This window comes from Onychomys torridus, chromosome 13, assembly GCF_903995425.1.
Source record: "Onychomys torridus chromosome 13, mOncTor1.1, whole genome shotgun sequence".
Classification (NCBI taxonomy): Eukaryota; Metazoa; Chordata; class Mammalia; order Rodentia; family Cricetidae; genus Onychomys; species Onychomys torridus.
The window spans coordinates 50106607-50119662 of record NC_050455.1 but is presented as its reverse complement, the minus strand read 5'-3'; the positions used below and the strand labels follow the sequence as shown (position 1 = coordinate 50119662).

Below are 13056 nucleotides of genomic sequence, written 5' to 3'. Positions count from 1 at the left end.
AGGTAAATGACTGTGCCTCTCTGAGTCTCTCTTGGTCTGTTCATAGAAAAGCAGATTCTACCTTCCTTACAGGGTTAGGAGGGGAAGCGAGGGGACCCATGCAGAGCTTAACATCACTGAAGAGCTGTGAATACGGGCTGCTGTTTTAGGGGTGCCCCCTGGCACTGCTGCTGTTCCCCCTGCCTATGGTGAGGGAGATAGCGCAGATTGTCCAAACGGAAGCAGGCTCCCATCTTGAGTGGGAGAAGGAGCGGGTGTCACAGTTTCCCACTTCCTCCTAGGACCGTTTCCGTTGTGAGCTAAACACGGAGGAATCCACAGACAAAGGAACAATTCTGGGAGAGCCCCATCCCGCAGCCAGAAGTTATTTCCTCAGAAGTGGGAAGTTAGAGGCGAGCCCCCACCCCCTCCCATGTGCAAATGATTTGGTGCAGGGAAGCTGGGGCTTCCCTGGGGCCCGCAGCTAGGAACTGGTTCTCCAGACAAGAGCCCCTCAGGAGGGGCAAAGTGGCTCCTGGGAATGTCAGTGAAGACACTGGACTTCCATGAGCCTGTCTCCCAGCCTGGCTCCTAGATCAGGCCACCAGATATGACCACATGACTGCTTTCTCATTGACCTATGACCTTCCTGGCTTCTTATCTCCCTATTTTGCTAAAATTACAGCAGGTTAGAGAAATGTGCTAGCCTACCATCCTGGTAATAATCCCTGCTTTAAAGGTACAATCATTCCCCATCTCTCCACACTGACACGTCTGTGAGCTCCAATCCTCATACCAAGGGAGAAACCCTGCTCTAATTAACATACACAGGCCTTCCAAGATGACTTCCACAGGGGTGAGACTGAACTCCTGGAAGATGCTGAGCTCCAGGCCCCGGCTGGGCAGGCGGGGTGTTTCTGCTGCTCTTTTTCCATCCCATGTATATCACGGTCTTCCTGTATAACAGGACAACAGGAAATGTTGACTTTGGTGGAAAACAAAAAACTGCTTGTCCAACCAATGCTGTCACTTCCAGCATTTTGCCCACGGTTTGCCTGTTCCTTGGTCTTTGAAAGAAGCACTTATAAAGCCACAGGAAGAAGCTGGGGTCCCCTGTGGCCCCAGCCAGGTAGATTTGCAACAAATTGAAAGAGACATTTGGCAAGGGAGGAGAGAGTTCTGAACCTGCATGTCAAAAGGACGATCCTGCTAGTCTTCCCTGTGGTGACGGTGGCCTCTGCAGAGCTACCCTCCAATTGGGCACCCATGAGAGCAGCACTCGGGAGGAAAGGCATCACAACCAGCCCCTCCGGTTCTGCCATTCTGAGACTTATAAAACAGGGCTGGCCCACCTTTACAGATTAATGCATGTAAATAACATGTAAATTAATGTGTGTAAGTGTCTAAAAGTAGGTAAACCACCCATGTTGGCCGGATGCCTACTATGTGCTGGATGCTATTCTATGTATGTTCTCCCATGTGAAGCCCATTCCTACTGAAGGGCCATACTTGTGGGTTGACAGTGGTATCTGTACAGCAGGGAGCTATTTGTCTCAGACATGCATGGCTAAGAAATGGGGGAACAGGGCTTGAATTGATGGAATATTTTAGTTTCTTGTCTTGTTCCTGTGACAGAAGCAACCTATGGAAGATTTCTTTTGGCTCTGGTTTGAGGTCACAGACTGTCATAAAGGATATCGTGGTGACAGGAATTTGAGGCAGCTGGTCACAGTGTGTCCACAGGAAGCAGAGAGGGGCGGATCCTGGCATTTTCCTTGTGTTCAAGCCAGGCCCGCAGCCTATAGTATGGTACCACCCACATTTAGAGGAAGTTTTCCCACCTCAGCTAATCCAATCTAAAAACTATATCACAACCACGTCTGGAGGCTTGCTTTTGTGGTGACCCTGAATCCCACCAAGTTGACACTCACAGTGAACCTTCACAGACCGCTTGCTCAGTATCTCCTGATTTCCACCATTTCCAATTTATGTGTGAGAATCCACACCCACCACCAACAGACCGCATCCCACAATCACTCACAGCTATATTCCCATGAGGGGTACCAGACAGCACACAGTCTTTGGGAGCTGAGCCAAAGGAGCAGCTGGGCTTTCATTTCCTCTTCTAACCGGAACTTTTTGGTTTTGTGCATTTATTTTCCCAAGCACCTTCTCACTATGCTGAGCCCCTATCGGGATGGGCATGTTTGTTTAAATCACATTCACTGACTGCTAGACTCTATCCACACAAGAAACATGTGTGTGCCTACAAATTCATTCCTTTCTCCAGTCCTTTAGCATATACTTCATGTTGGGCTTGAGCAGGCTCCCGTCCACAGGGAGGAGGCCCAAATGAGGGAAACTGACCAAAAAAGATACAAGGACACCAAGGATTCAATCCCAGCACTACCTAAAACAACCAGTGTGACAGTGCTCATAGCACGTGTCTGGAGGATCAGAAGTTCAAGGCTGAGGCTACGCTAGGATACACGAGACTCTGTTCCCAAAACAAAAACCGGTAAAGGGGTTTTAGTTCTACTGCATGAGGGCTGGAGAGATGGCTCAGCAGATAAGAGTACATGCTGCTCTTCCAGAAGACCTGGGTTGGGTTCCTAGCACCCACATGGTGGCTTATAGCTAGCTATCTGTAACATCAATTCCCGGAGGTCCAATTATCTCTCTAGCCTCTGCCAGCACCAGGCATATACATGGTGCACATACATACATACGTGCAGGCAAAACACTTGTAGACTTAAAAATAAGTAAATAAATCTTTTTTTAATCTTTTTTTAAAATCTGACCACATGAAATGGCAGAGGGGGAGCTCCATCGAGGTGTGATAGCGTAAATTAGAAGATATCAGACCCTGTTTGTTACCTGTGGCTTGCAGAAGGGTTTTGAGGTCTACCTGCTTTCTCTTTTAAAATGGAAATTAGACCATTGCCTTTGAGCCCTGTCTATAAATCTCACATTCACAATGTTCTTGCTGGAGTCCTGTGCTCCCTCGCTGCTAAGAATCCTTCTGGCTGAAGCTTGCCTTGAAGCTGTGTCAGGGCTGTGGGGCCTGAGGCTTAACCTCTGATACATGACATCCTGTTCCCACTGTGTTTCAGTGGGGTGTGTGGAGAAACACAGATAACTGATCTTCATCCTGGATGGGTTCTCCCCTGGAACAGTACACACTCAAAGGTCTACTCTTAGGTATATCTGTAAATTCCAATCTTATTTGAGAAACCTTCTTACTACCCAGAGAATAATCACTCCTCATCTTGAGTTTCTGTGTCTGGATCTTTCTCTACTCTCACTTGAAAGAAAAAAAAATCAAAGACTTGTGGACAATTAGACCATTTTTCCTGTTTGCTTTTAGTCCTTAGACTTCATTATACCTCTCTAAAACTAAAGTAAACAAAATAAATTTATTCTAAATAAACCTTAAACATAAAGATTATCCTGTCCTGATGTGCCAAGTCCTTACATGACTCTGGGGACTTGATTGGGGCTGAAGACATGACAGATAGACAGAGCCCCTGAGAAGCTGGGATTGGGTAGATTGGACCTTTTGGTTGAGAAGATGCAATATCCTGGAAGCTTATTGTGTTTATTTTATACAGCCAAACAAGTGTTTATTTTATAGAGCCGAACAAGGAGGTAGAGTATATGGTGTGTGTGTGTGTGTGTGTGTGTGTGTGTGTGTGTGTGTGTGTGTGTGATGTGTGGTATAGCTGTGGTATATGGCTCGATCAAGGAGGCCGGTTTAAACTCTATAGGGAGACAGTCTTCAGATCATAAACGTGGGCATCTGGGAAGAAAGCTATAGTGGATGTCTTCGGTACACATGGCCAATTTCACACTTAGACCAGAGGAAGGCTTTGCCATCCCTCTGAGCCTCACATCTGGGGAGCAGGGAGGCTTTGCCATTTTCCCATGGGTCTGAGGCTACTACCTTAGACATGACTGTGCCCATGTCAGCGGCATGCATTTATTCATGCTGATAGCCCAGTCTGTCCCACCAAAAGCTCGTGTCACCTGGACCAGGAGTAAAGGAGAGGAGCAAGTTATACATGAGTGACTTGGGAACAGTAGAGACTCCTGGATGACACTGATGGTCCCTCTAATGAAGAATCACGTCCCCTCACTTGGCTTTGAGCACCTTGGGTGAGAGAAGGGGCTCTATCGCTTTCTGCCGCCACCAGTGACAGCTCAGCTCAGGCCCGGACCTGCGAGCCGTCCTCATGGTAAGACTGGCAGAGTCCCTGTTCCTGCATCCCCCGCTACATGCACACCTGGAGTGCCCTTCTGGGAGCAGACATAGATGAAGACCAACTGACTGGTTCTGTCACTACTTCATCTTCCCCGTATGGGTCAGCAGCTATTAGTAGTCTATTTGCTAAGAGACCAGAAGCTTAGGAAGGTTTAGAAATTTTCCCAGCATCCCCCAGCTGGAAAATGGCAGTACTGGAAGAGGCGTCTACAACCCCTAGCCTCTCTGACATGATTCCTCTTAAGCATCAGACTCAGGAAAGTTGTGCGTCCATTCCACACTGGATATTTCTTTTCTCTCAACTAGTTGTGTGACCACAGCCAAGTCACACAACCTCTTTGACCCTCACTTTACAGAGCTTTAAAATGGGAGAGCTGGGCTAGGTCATCAAAATATCATTTTCATTAGTAGTGTTTGTTGGACATCTGCCATGAGCCTTGTGATAAGTATAACTCGGGTAGTCCACAAATAACATCTGGTCAGTGCTTTGGAATCCAAAGATCTAGAGGGTGTTACTAAGCAGCAGCAACTCTGACCACAGCATACAATACAGCAATCGCTTAGTGAGTATTGGCTATAGGCACAGCAGGACCTTACCTAGTCCCCAGCAAAACATACATCAAAACCAGAGCTCAGCACAAGTGCAAAATGAAAGTACAAGAATCCAAGGACTCGGGGGCTGGAGAGATGGCTCAGCACTGGCTGCTTTTCCAGAGGATGCAGGTTCAATTCCCAGCACCCACATGGCAGTTCACAACTGTCTGTAACTCCAGTTCCAGGGAAATCTGATACCCTCACGCCAGTGTACATGATATATATATATATATTTCAAGCCAAGGACTCATTTTGGGTGAGACCCAGATCGCTTGCCATTGTGCCAGACTGCCCGGAAGCTATTGATCAGCCTCTGTAGGATGCCCATCCCTTTTCTCTCTTTCATCCGGAGGGCAGTCCAATGGTTTCTTAAAGGATGAAGGTTTTCCTCCAGCCCATATTGTTCATAGATATTTACTGGCTTGTTTTGCAGATAACTGAAATTTGCATTGCCAGGGCAGAAGCACCTGAGTCCTTGCTAAAACGCCAGCCTCTGAACCCCAGTGCAGGCCTACCAAGTCACTCTCTAGCCAAGAGGACCAAGAGTCTGCATTTCAACAACCCCAGAGTCTTACTCTACCTAAGAGTCAAGGCTGGTGACCTGGTGACATGTACAGTTTTTTGTCATCTACGTGACACCCAGAAGCCTTCTAATTCAGTTCTCTGATGGTTGAAATCCCTGTGGTAGGAAAATCTGTCACAGCAGGAACACACTTCTGTATGCAGTGTCCTTAAGGAAGAGCCAGCGTCTCGGTGTGAGCTCTGTTATCCTGGAGGAGCCTGGTGCTGGCTGAATGGCTTTGTGTCCACAGTGTATATAACGTTTGCTCTGGGATGGGATCCCTTGCAGGATGACTACTCTGAGTGCTGTTGTCTCTGACTGTCAGGGCTGTGATGTTTTGATAAGCTGCCTGTGGAGATGACCATGCATCAGAAACTTCAGCCCCTCAGGAAGAACCTCACAGGTGAAGCTGTAACCCAGCATCCTCAGCAAAGAGAATTTTGAGAGGGAGCATGGCATTGCCTCTGCTACCTCCCTCCTGCCCTGGTGGAGTTGATTGTTTTTACTCTTTACTCTTAGGGGGCCCGCCACCCAGTTCCCAAGTAAACACACAGAGGCTTATTCTTACTTATAAATGCCCAGCCTTGGCTTGGCTTATTTCTTGTCAGCTTTTCTTAACTCAAATTATTCTGTCCACCTTTGCCTCTAGGCTTTTATCTTTCTCTGTTCTATATACTTTTCTTTACTTCCTACTCTGTGGCTGGCTGTGTAGCTGGGTGGCTGGCTTCTGATGTCTTCCTCTCCTTCTTTTCTTGCTCCTTCATCTTCTCTTCCCAGATTTCTCCTTCTATTTTTCTTTCTTCTGCCTTGCTATTGGCTGTTCAGTTCTTTATTAGAAGAATTAGGTGTTTTAGACAGGCAAAGTAACACAGCTTCATAGAGTTAAACAAATACAACATAAAAGAATGCAACACATTTTTGCATCATTAAACAAATGTTCCACAGCATAAACAAATGTAATACATCTTCAACTAATATTCCACAACACTGTGGCCTCTAAGCTGCTTGGTTAAGCTGAGGTGTGCTAAGTGATTAAAACATGAGAGTTTGAGCTTTGAAGATAGATCCAAGTCCTGTCCTTGGCACTTATTTCTCTTCCTCCGAGCTTTGGTTTCCTCTTCCCTGGGGGGGAGGAGGGGGTGGAGGTTGTCTTAATTACTGTTCTATTACTATGAAGAGACACCATAGCCAAGGCAACTTATAGAAGGAAGTACTTAATTGAGAGCATGCTTACAGTTTCAGAGGGTTAGAACATTATCATCATGGCAAGGAGCATGGCATCAGGCAGGCAGGCATGGTGCTGGAGCAGTAGCTGAGAGTTCACACTACAACTGCAAGTTGTAGCCAGAAAGAGAGAAGACTGGGCCTGGTGAGGGCTTTTGAAACCCCAAAGCCTACCCCCAGTGACACACCTCCTCCAGCAAGGCCACACCTCCTAATCCTTCCCAAACAGTTCCACTAACCGGGACAGGCATTCAAATCGATGAGCCTGTGGGGGCTGTTCTCATTCAAACCAACACAGGGCTTTAAACAACATAATGTGCAGTAACCACCCAGCACCAGGTGACTGCTCAGTCCCAAGGAAAGGTCCTGTTCATTTACTGCAAGTGGAGCTTTCTCTGGGAGAAAGAAAGCACCATGGCCTGGGTAGCAGTCCATAATCTCCATCATCTTCTCCCTTAGCTCCTTCTTCTCTGTCTAATTGGAGTCTAGTGATCCATCTCTGTTCAGAAATCAGTCCTTCCAGCCTGGAAGGGTAGCTCAGTGGTAGAGCACTTGCCTAGCATGCCAAGTGTCCTGAGTTTAATCCCCATTTTGGGGGGAGGGGTACTTAGAAGTCAAGGTTTCATGTGTGTGATCCTGTCAAAGACTAGGAAGGAAACAGAAATCGCCTTGCAGAGCTTGGTACCAAAGCCCCTGTGATAACCTCAGAGAATTCATTCAGAACCTAGTTGTGCTTATAGAAAGGGCAACCAAGCTATGTCCAGAGCAATAAATATAAGTCCAGCTTCTGGAGAGGCCAGAATGATGCTGCCCTTGGGCACTTGCCTGGGGATTGGAAATACCTGGGGAATCCCACAATATTTTCCGGGGGACCACGAGATCAAAGCTACTTTTGTGTTGCCTTTTATGTTGTTTGTTGGGATCCGTGACTCCAGGCTGGTCTCTAACTCTCTGGGCTCAAGCTACCCCCTTGCCTCAGGCTCCCAGTGCTGGAACTTCAGGTATGCACGGCTAAGCCTGGCTCAAAAGTATTTCAATGTAGTTCTAAATACACATGTGCCTTCTTCATGCTCCTTCTGCGCAGGTGTGCAGGGACGGTGTCTGGGGCACATGACGATGGCAACCTTGAAGCCTGCTGGGATGCGTGGGTAGCTTTGTGGTGTACCAATCTCTGGGTTTAGTTGTTATCAGCACCGATAGGCATAACCCACCACAATTGAAAGCTTCTTGAGACCCTGTTCTAAAAGTATAAAAGAATTTTGAGACCAAAAAAAAAAAAAAAATTAGAATGCCTGGTGTAAGGCTGTTCTGCCCAGTCCCCCTAGGGTTCTGACAGAGCAGTCAGCGAGGCAGAACTGTTGTATTTACACCATGACTGTCTCCCTTGTGAGTGGTTAGGTATGAATGTGAATATGTGTGTGTGTGTGTGTGTGTGTGTGTGTGTGTGTGTGTGTGTGTGTAGGGAGAGAGAGAGAGAAACAGACAGACAGACACAGAGACACAGACAGAGAGAGGAGAGAATGCCTGCTGGGACAATACCCTCTTTATTTTCTCTAATTGCCAGAGCAACCAGCTTGACATAATGTCCAGCACATGTTTTGAGATCATCTTAACTGAAATCCATGTATCCCTGAGGTCCAGCAAGGTCCATGATTCCTTTGGAAAAGATTTCCTTCCAGGAAGTCAAAGTTTGGCTCTAGCTAAACTTAAAGAGTTCCTGCTCTAAAGAAGGGAGCTACTACTCATTCAGACCCTCACCTCTGTGGCACTGGGGACTCGGGCCCTAGGGACAACAGGTCTCCTTCTCTGCAGCCTTCAGAGTCACAGCTGGAAAGCAGTTGGACTCCACTCCTTTGAAACGGTGCGGGTCCCTCAGCTGTGCACATCCTCAGCGGGCATCCTAGAAAATGGGTCTCCCTGTCAGACCCCTCACAGCAGCCTGGTTGGGGTGAGTTAGGAAGTGCTCGGAAAGTAGCTACCACAGGGCCAGTGGCTGGAATGTTCCTGAGGCAGAGGTCTCATCTGAACTGTCAACCTTAGTTCATTGGCTCCAACTTTAGGATAATGCCTAAATGCCACAGAGAGATGATGTCAGTACCCGTCCCCAACAGTGCCACTGTACAAAAGATGTCTGTTTGAAACCAAGTCCAGCAGGAAGCACTCTGCGGAGCAGGCTGCAGCCTCGACTCCTAGAAAGTAAGACGCCTAGTTTAGCCCACCTTTGGGAAGCCTTTTGCATATCCAACGTGAGTGAGGTAAATTCAGGAGCAGTAAGAATGCCTGAAGCGTGGTGTAAGAACACAACATATCCATAACAGCCCCTTGTGAGGTGTGTTATGGTTAGCCCGTTTAGAGAAGAAGAAACCGGTTGGGGATTTAGCTCAGTGGTAGAGCGCTTGCTAGGCCCTGGGTTCAGTCCTCAGCTCCGGCAAAAAAAAAAAAAAAAACCTTAGAGAAGAAGAAACCAGGTCACTAGGAAGTTAGGCAGCTTGTAGAAAGTCCCACAACCCCGAATTGAAGCCTGGTACCCTGGGTCTCTAGAGTGAGGATCGTCCTAGGATCCCAGCCTTTGCACATTCACATCAACACCTTCTTGCCTCCTGGGAAGGAGAGCAACTAGCGGATCTGAGAGTTGGGTAAACAGACGTCCAAGCCCTTCTAGGTGCTTCTGGGTGGCCTTTCTGTCTTAGTTCCTTTAGCTAAAAAGTTAGGTGATCCTGACACATACCTCAAAATTGATGGTAGGATCAAATAAGACACTGCAAGGCAGTATACCCTGGCTACGAAAACAGATCCAGGAGTCGATGGACACGCTCATAGATATTTGTATTTAACCGATTTGTGTCTTCATTCCATTCTTTATATAATAGAGATAATAAAATGCTTGATCTGCGGTTTGGAGGATAGAAGTCTTGTTAGCACAACCCATAATAACTGTTCAACACAACTTACCCTGTGCAAGTATCTGTCATAAAGCAGGGATGTGCTACTGCTGTGATGAAGCTGGCCATGGGCCCCAAGGCAAAAGAGGTCCTATAAGGGACAGAGAAACGTCAATGACATAATGGTCTTGGCATGCTGCTGTCTTTCAAGGACTCTCTGCTCTGAGATCTGGGGTCTCTGCCCTGGGAACTTGCCAGAAGCACACAGAATCCCGGCTCCCACCCGAGACCTCCTGAACCAGAATTTGCATTTTGGCAAGAATCCATGTGATTCCTATGCACACGTAGGCTCGAGATGCACCAGTGTGTGGGTGGAAAGGAGAGCAGTGATAGCTTTGGGCATGGAGTAGGAAGGGTTAATGTTTCATTTGGCTCTGGCACAGGAAACAGAAGGTTCCAGAGATTGAAGCATGTGAATGGATGAAACAGGAAGGCGTCCTTCCTGCCTGTGTTCTAGGCAGCTGGGGACTCTGGCTGAGATATGTTCGGAGCTCCTGTGACTGCAAATCAGGATGAGGCAAAGGAAAGCCATCCCGCTCCTGCTCAGCGTGGCCTGGGCTCAGACGTGCCAACATGGAGGCCCAGTCCTCAGGCCAAGGCCATCTGAGGTCTAAGGCAGAGTAGGAAGGCTGGAGGAAAGCCACCGGGTTTTGAGCAAGGCCCTCCCCAGAGAAGTTGGTGACCGGCTGTGGGACAGCTGTGTGGGAGGCCCTAGGTCTTCGTGGTAAACAAGGCCCTTCCTTCTGGCCCCTGTTGCCCCTGGGTGGGGACAAGATCTTAACTCAGGGCTTCACTGTCCCTTCCCAGTGTTGGAGCAGCTAATCCCAGAGCTCACCGGGCTCCTCAGCCTCCTGGACCATGAGTACCTCAGTGACAGCACCCTGGAGAAGAAGATGGCCGTGGCCTCCATCCTGCAGAGCCTGCAGCCCCTCCCAGGTCAGCCCCGAGGAGTCCCACTTACACAGCCAGCAATGGTACCATTCACCCCAGAGCCTGTGTAAGGGCATGTCTAAGCCTCATAGCACAGCAGGTACTATGCTGTGACCTAATACACTCATCCACCCGGGCCCTGCCCTCCACTGCAGTCTTGGTTGTGCCGGATACCCTCCTGCATCCCCAACCCTTCACAGACTCACACAGAACACGCACACTCATATAGTCACCACACATGATTCACAGCACAACGCTGTCGCACATAATGCACCACATTACCACACATTACACACAGTAAGCACTAACATATACCATACATACATACAGCACATACACATATATAAACATATGCTTTGGCTACACTATAATGTATACATGCATGTGTGTGCAACGCGCAGTCGCAAATAGATGGACGCTCCTGTATGCTCTCTGACACACGCATCCCCCACCAGGAGAACAGCTCCCACGACTTTGCACATGCTGCTCTAAAACCGTGTAAGTGAGTTGCTGCCTGCTTAACAGCTTGCCCCAGCCTGAGACACTGCCAGTCAGCAGACGGCACACTCTCTCTTCATAACTAACAAACGGCACCCCACCCTTGCAGGGCTCCTGGAGTCTGAAGGATGAGGTTGAAAGTCACCCCTGGGTAACGCTGAGCCATACTCTCCCCAAACAGAATGTCACCCGCCACCTCACGGGATCATTGCGGGGTCGGGAGGGTGACAAAGGTTCTTCCTCACTGGAGCCCTGTTTCCTCACCAACCCTGAGCTGACCAACACTAGGCTTCTGGGTGCCCTTCCATGCGGAGGCAGAGCTCACAGTCACAGTGGTAATGCAAACACGTGGAAAGAGATGAGGGAGCCTTCCCTCCTCACTGGTGTGTGCTCCTCCCTCAGCAAAGGAAGTCTCCTTCCTGTATGTGAATACTGCAGACCTGCACTCGGGACCCAGCTTTGTGGAATCTCTCTTTGAAGAATTTGGTAAGTTCCCTCTCCTAAGCTAACTGTGAACACACACACACACACACACACACACACACACACACACACACACGGTCCCAGCCTTGTGCTGCTCCTGGTTTTCACACTGAGTCATTGAGTCTCCTTGGGCCCCTGGGCCCGGGCAGCTCTGAAAGCCTGGTTCTGTGCTTAAGGACTTACCCCGAGCTTGCAGGAGTGAATGTGCCAAATAACACAGCACAGAGTGGGTACCCTGCAGCCACTGCCGTCCATCAGCCGTGGCCACTGAACCTGGCTGAGAGTTGCAGAAAATGGGAACTAGAAGTGGCTGCCTGGCCTGAGAGCAGCCAGCTGGCTTGTGGGAGAGAAGGTGCCATGCGGCCATCCCAGAGAAGAAAGAACTAGTTCTCTAAGGAGAGGTGCATGGTTTAGGAGAGTTTTGAAGGGACAGTCCTTCTACAGCAGAGGGACACAGGAGCCCCTTATACATACACAGGAAACCCCATGCCTCAGTGTCATACTCTCAAAGACCTCCAAAGTACCCCACAAAGATGTTCTACTGTGATCTCTGCCTGAAAGCCAGGCAAGACAGACCAGCGCTCCCAGCCTGCAGAAGCAGCCCAGGACACTCTGCTCAGCTGTTTGTGCAGGTTGCTAATGACAGAAGAAATAGGGCCTGGCTTCACAGGCTAGGCCTCTGGACCTCAAACCCAGGCATCTTTATCCTCTACCACCTTGGTTTTCTCTGTAGACTGTGACCTGGGTGACCTTCGGGATATGTCGGATGATGGGGAGCAACCCAGCAAGGGAGCCAGCCCTGAGCCAACCAAGAGCCCGTGTCTGAGAAGTGTGAGTCCTAGCCCTGAATAACGAGGGTGAGGGGAGCTCTTCCTATAGCCCCAGGGGCCACTGCTGCTGTGCAGGACCCTCCTCTCTCCATGGTGATGGTTAAGGGCAGAGATAGTGCCGTGTGGACCATGGCATGCCTACTGTGGTTCATGCAGACTGGGGAGATGGTCATGAGCCTAGTCCGCACCCTCTGGCCCAAAGGACTTCACCACCCAGCCTCAGGTTATATACACAGGTGAGAGGAAAAGCTCTGGGCTAGGAAGGGGGGTTCTGCCATCCCCACTGCTCTGCTTGAGGCCGTGAGCAAAACACTTTTCTTGGAGCCTGAGTTTTTCACGAAGTAAAGGATTCCATCTAGGGTCCCCAACTGTGGGACTACAGAGTTAGAGACAAGCTTTGCTTGTCAACGGTAGACAATTGGCATCATCACCTCCGGCACAGGTACTAGTTGTTAATTTGCTATGCCCTTTACATGCATACAGCAACCAAATGCGTGTGGCACACTTGCCGTCCCCATTTTACAGATGAGGCCCGGAGAGGGTTAAGTGATACACTCAGTGTACCGCAGCTAGTAAAGGACAGCGCTGAGCTGAAAAGCTGAGGTTTCCTGACCCCAAATTTCACTGCTCACTCAATTGTATGCCTCACATTTCCTTGTTCTGTTGCTCCTTGTGTGGTGGCAGATCTCACACCAATGGTGGAGAACTGTGGGTGTGCCCACTCACTCAGAAGCACAACAGCTCTGGGTGATT

General features: G+C 48.9%; 1 protein-coding gene across 2 annotated transcripts in view; it reads left to right on the top strand.

Moving 5' to 3' along the window:
- Afap1l1 (actin filament associated protein 1 like 1) overlaps nt 1-13056 on the top strand; it is a 58348-nt gene that overhangs the window by 17202 nt on the left and 28090 nt on the right. For both annotated transcript variants that reach the window (XM_036205256.1, XM_036205257.1), the window contains exons 2-4: nt 10370-10498; nt 11393-11476; nt 12207-12304. In XM_036205256.1, the coding sequence (XP_036061149.1) occupies nt 10370-10498; nt 11393-11476; nt 12207-12304 (311 nt within the window). The remainder of the gene's footprint in view (nt 1-10369; nt 10499-11392; nt 11477-12206; nt 12305-13056) is intronic.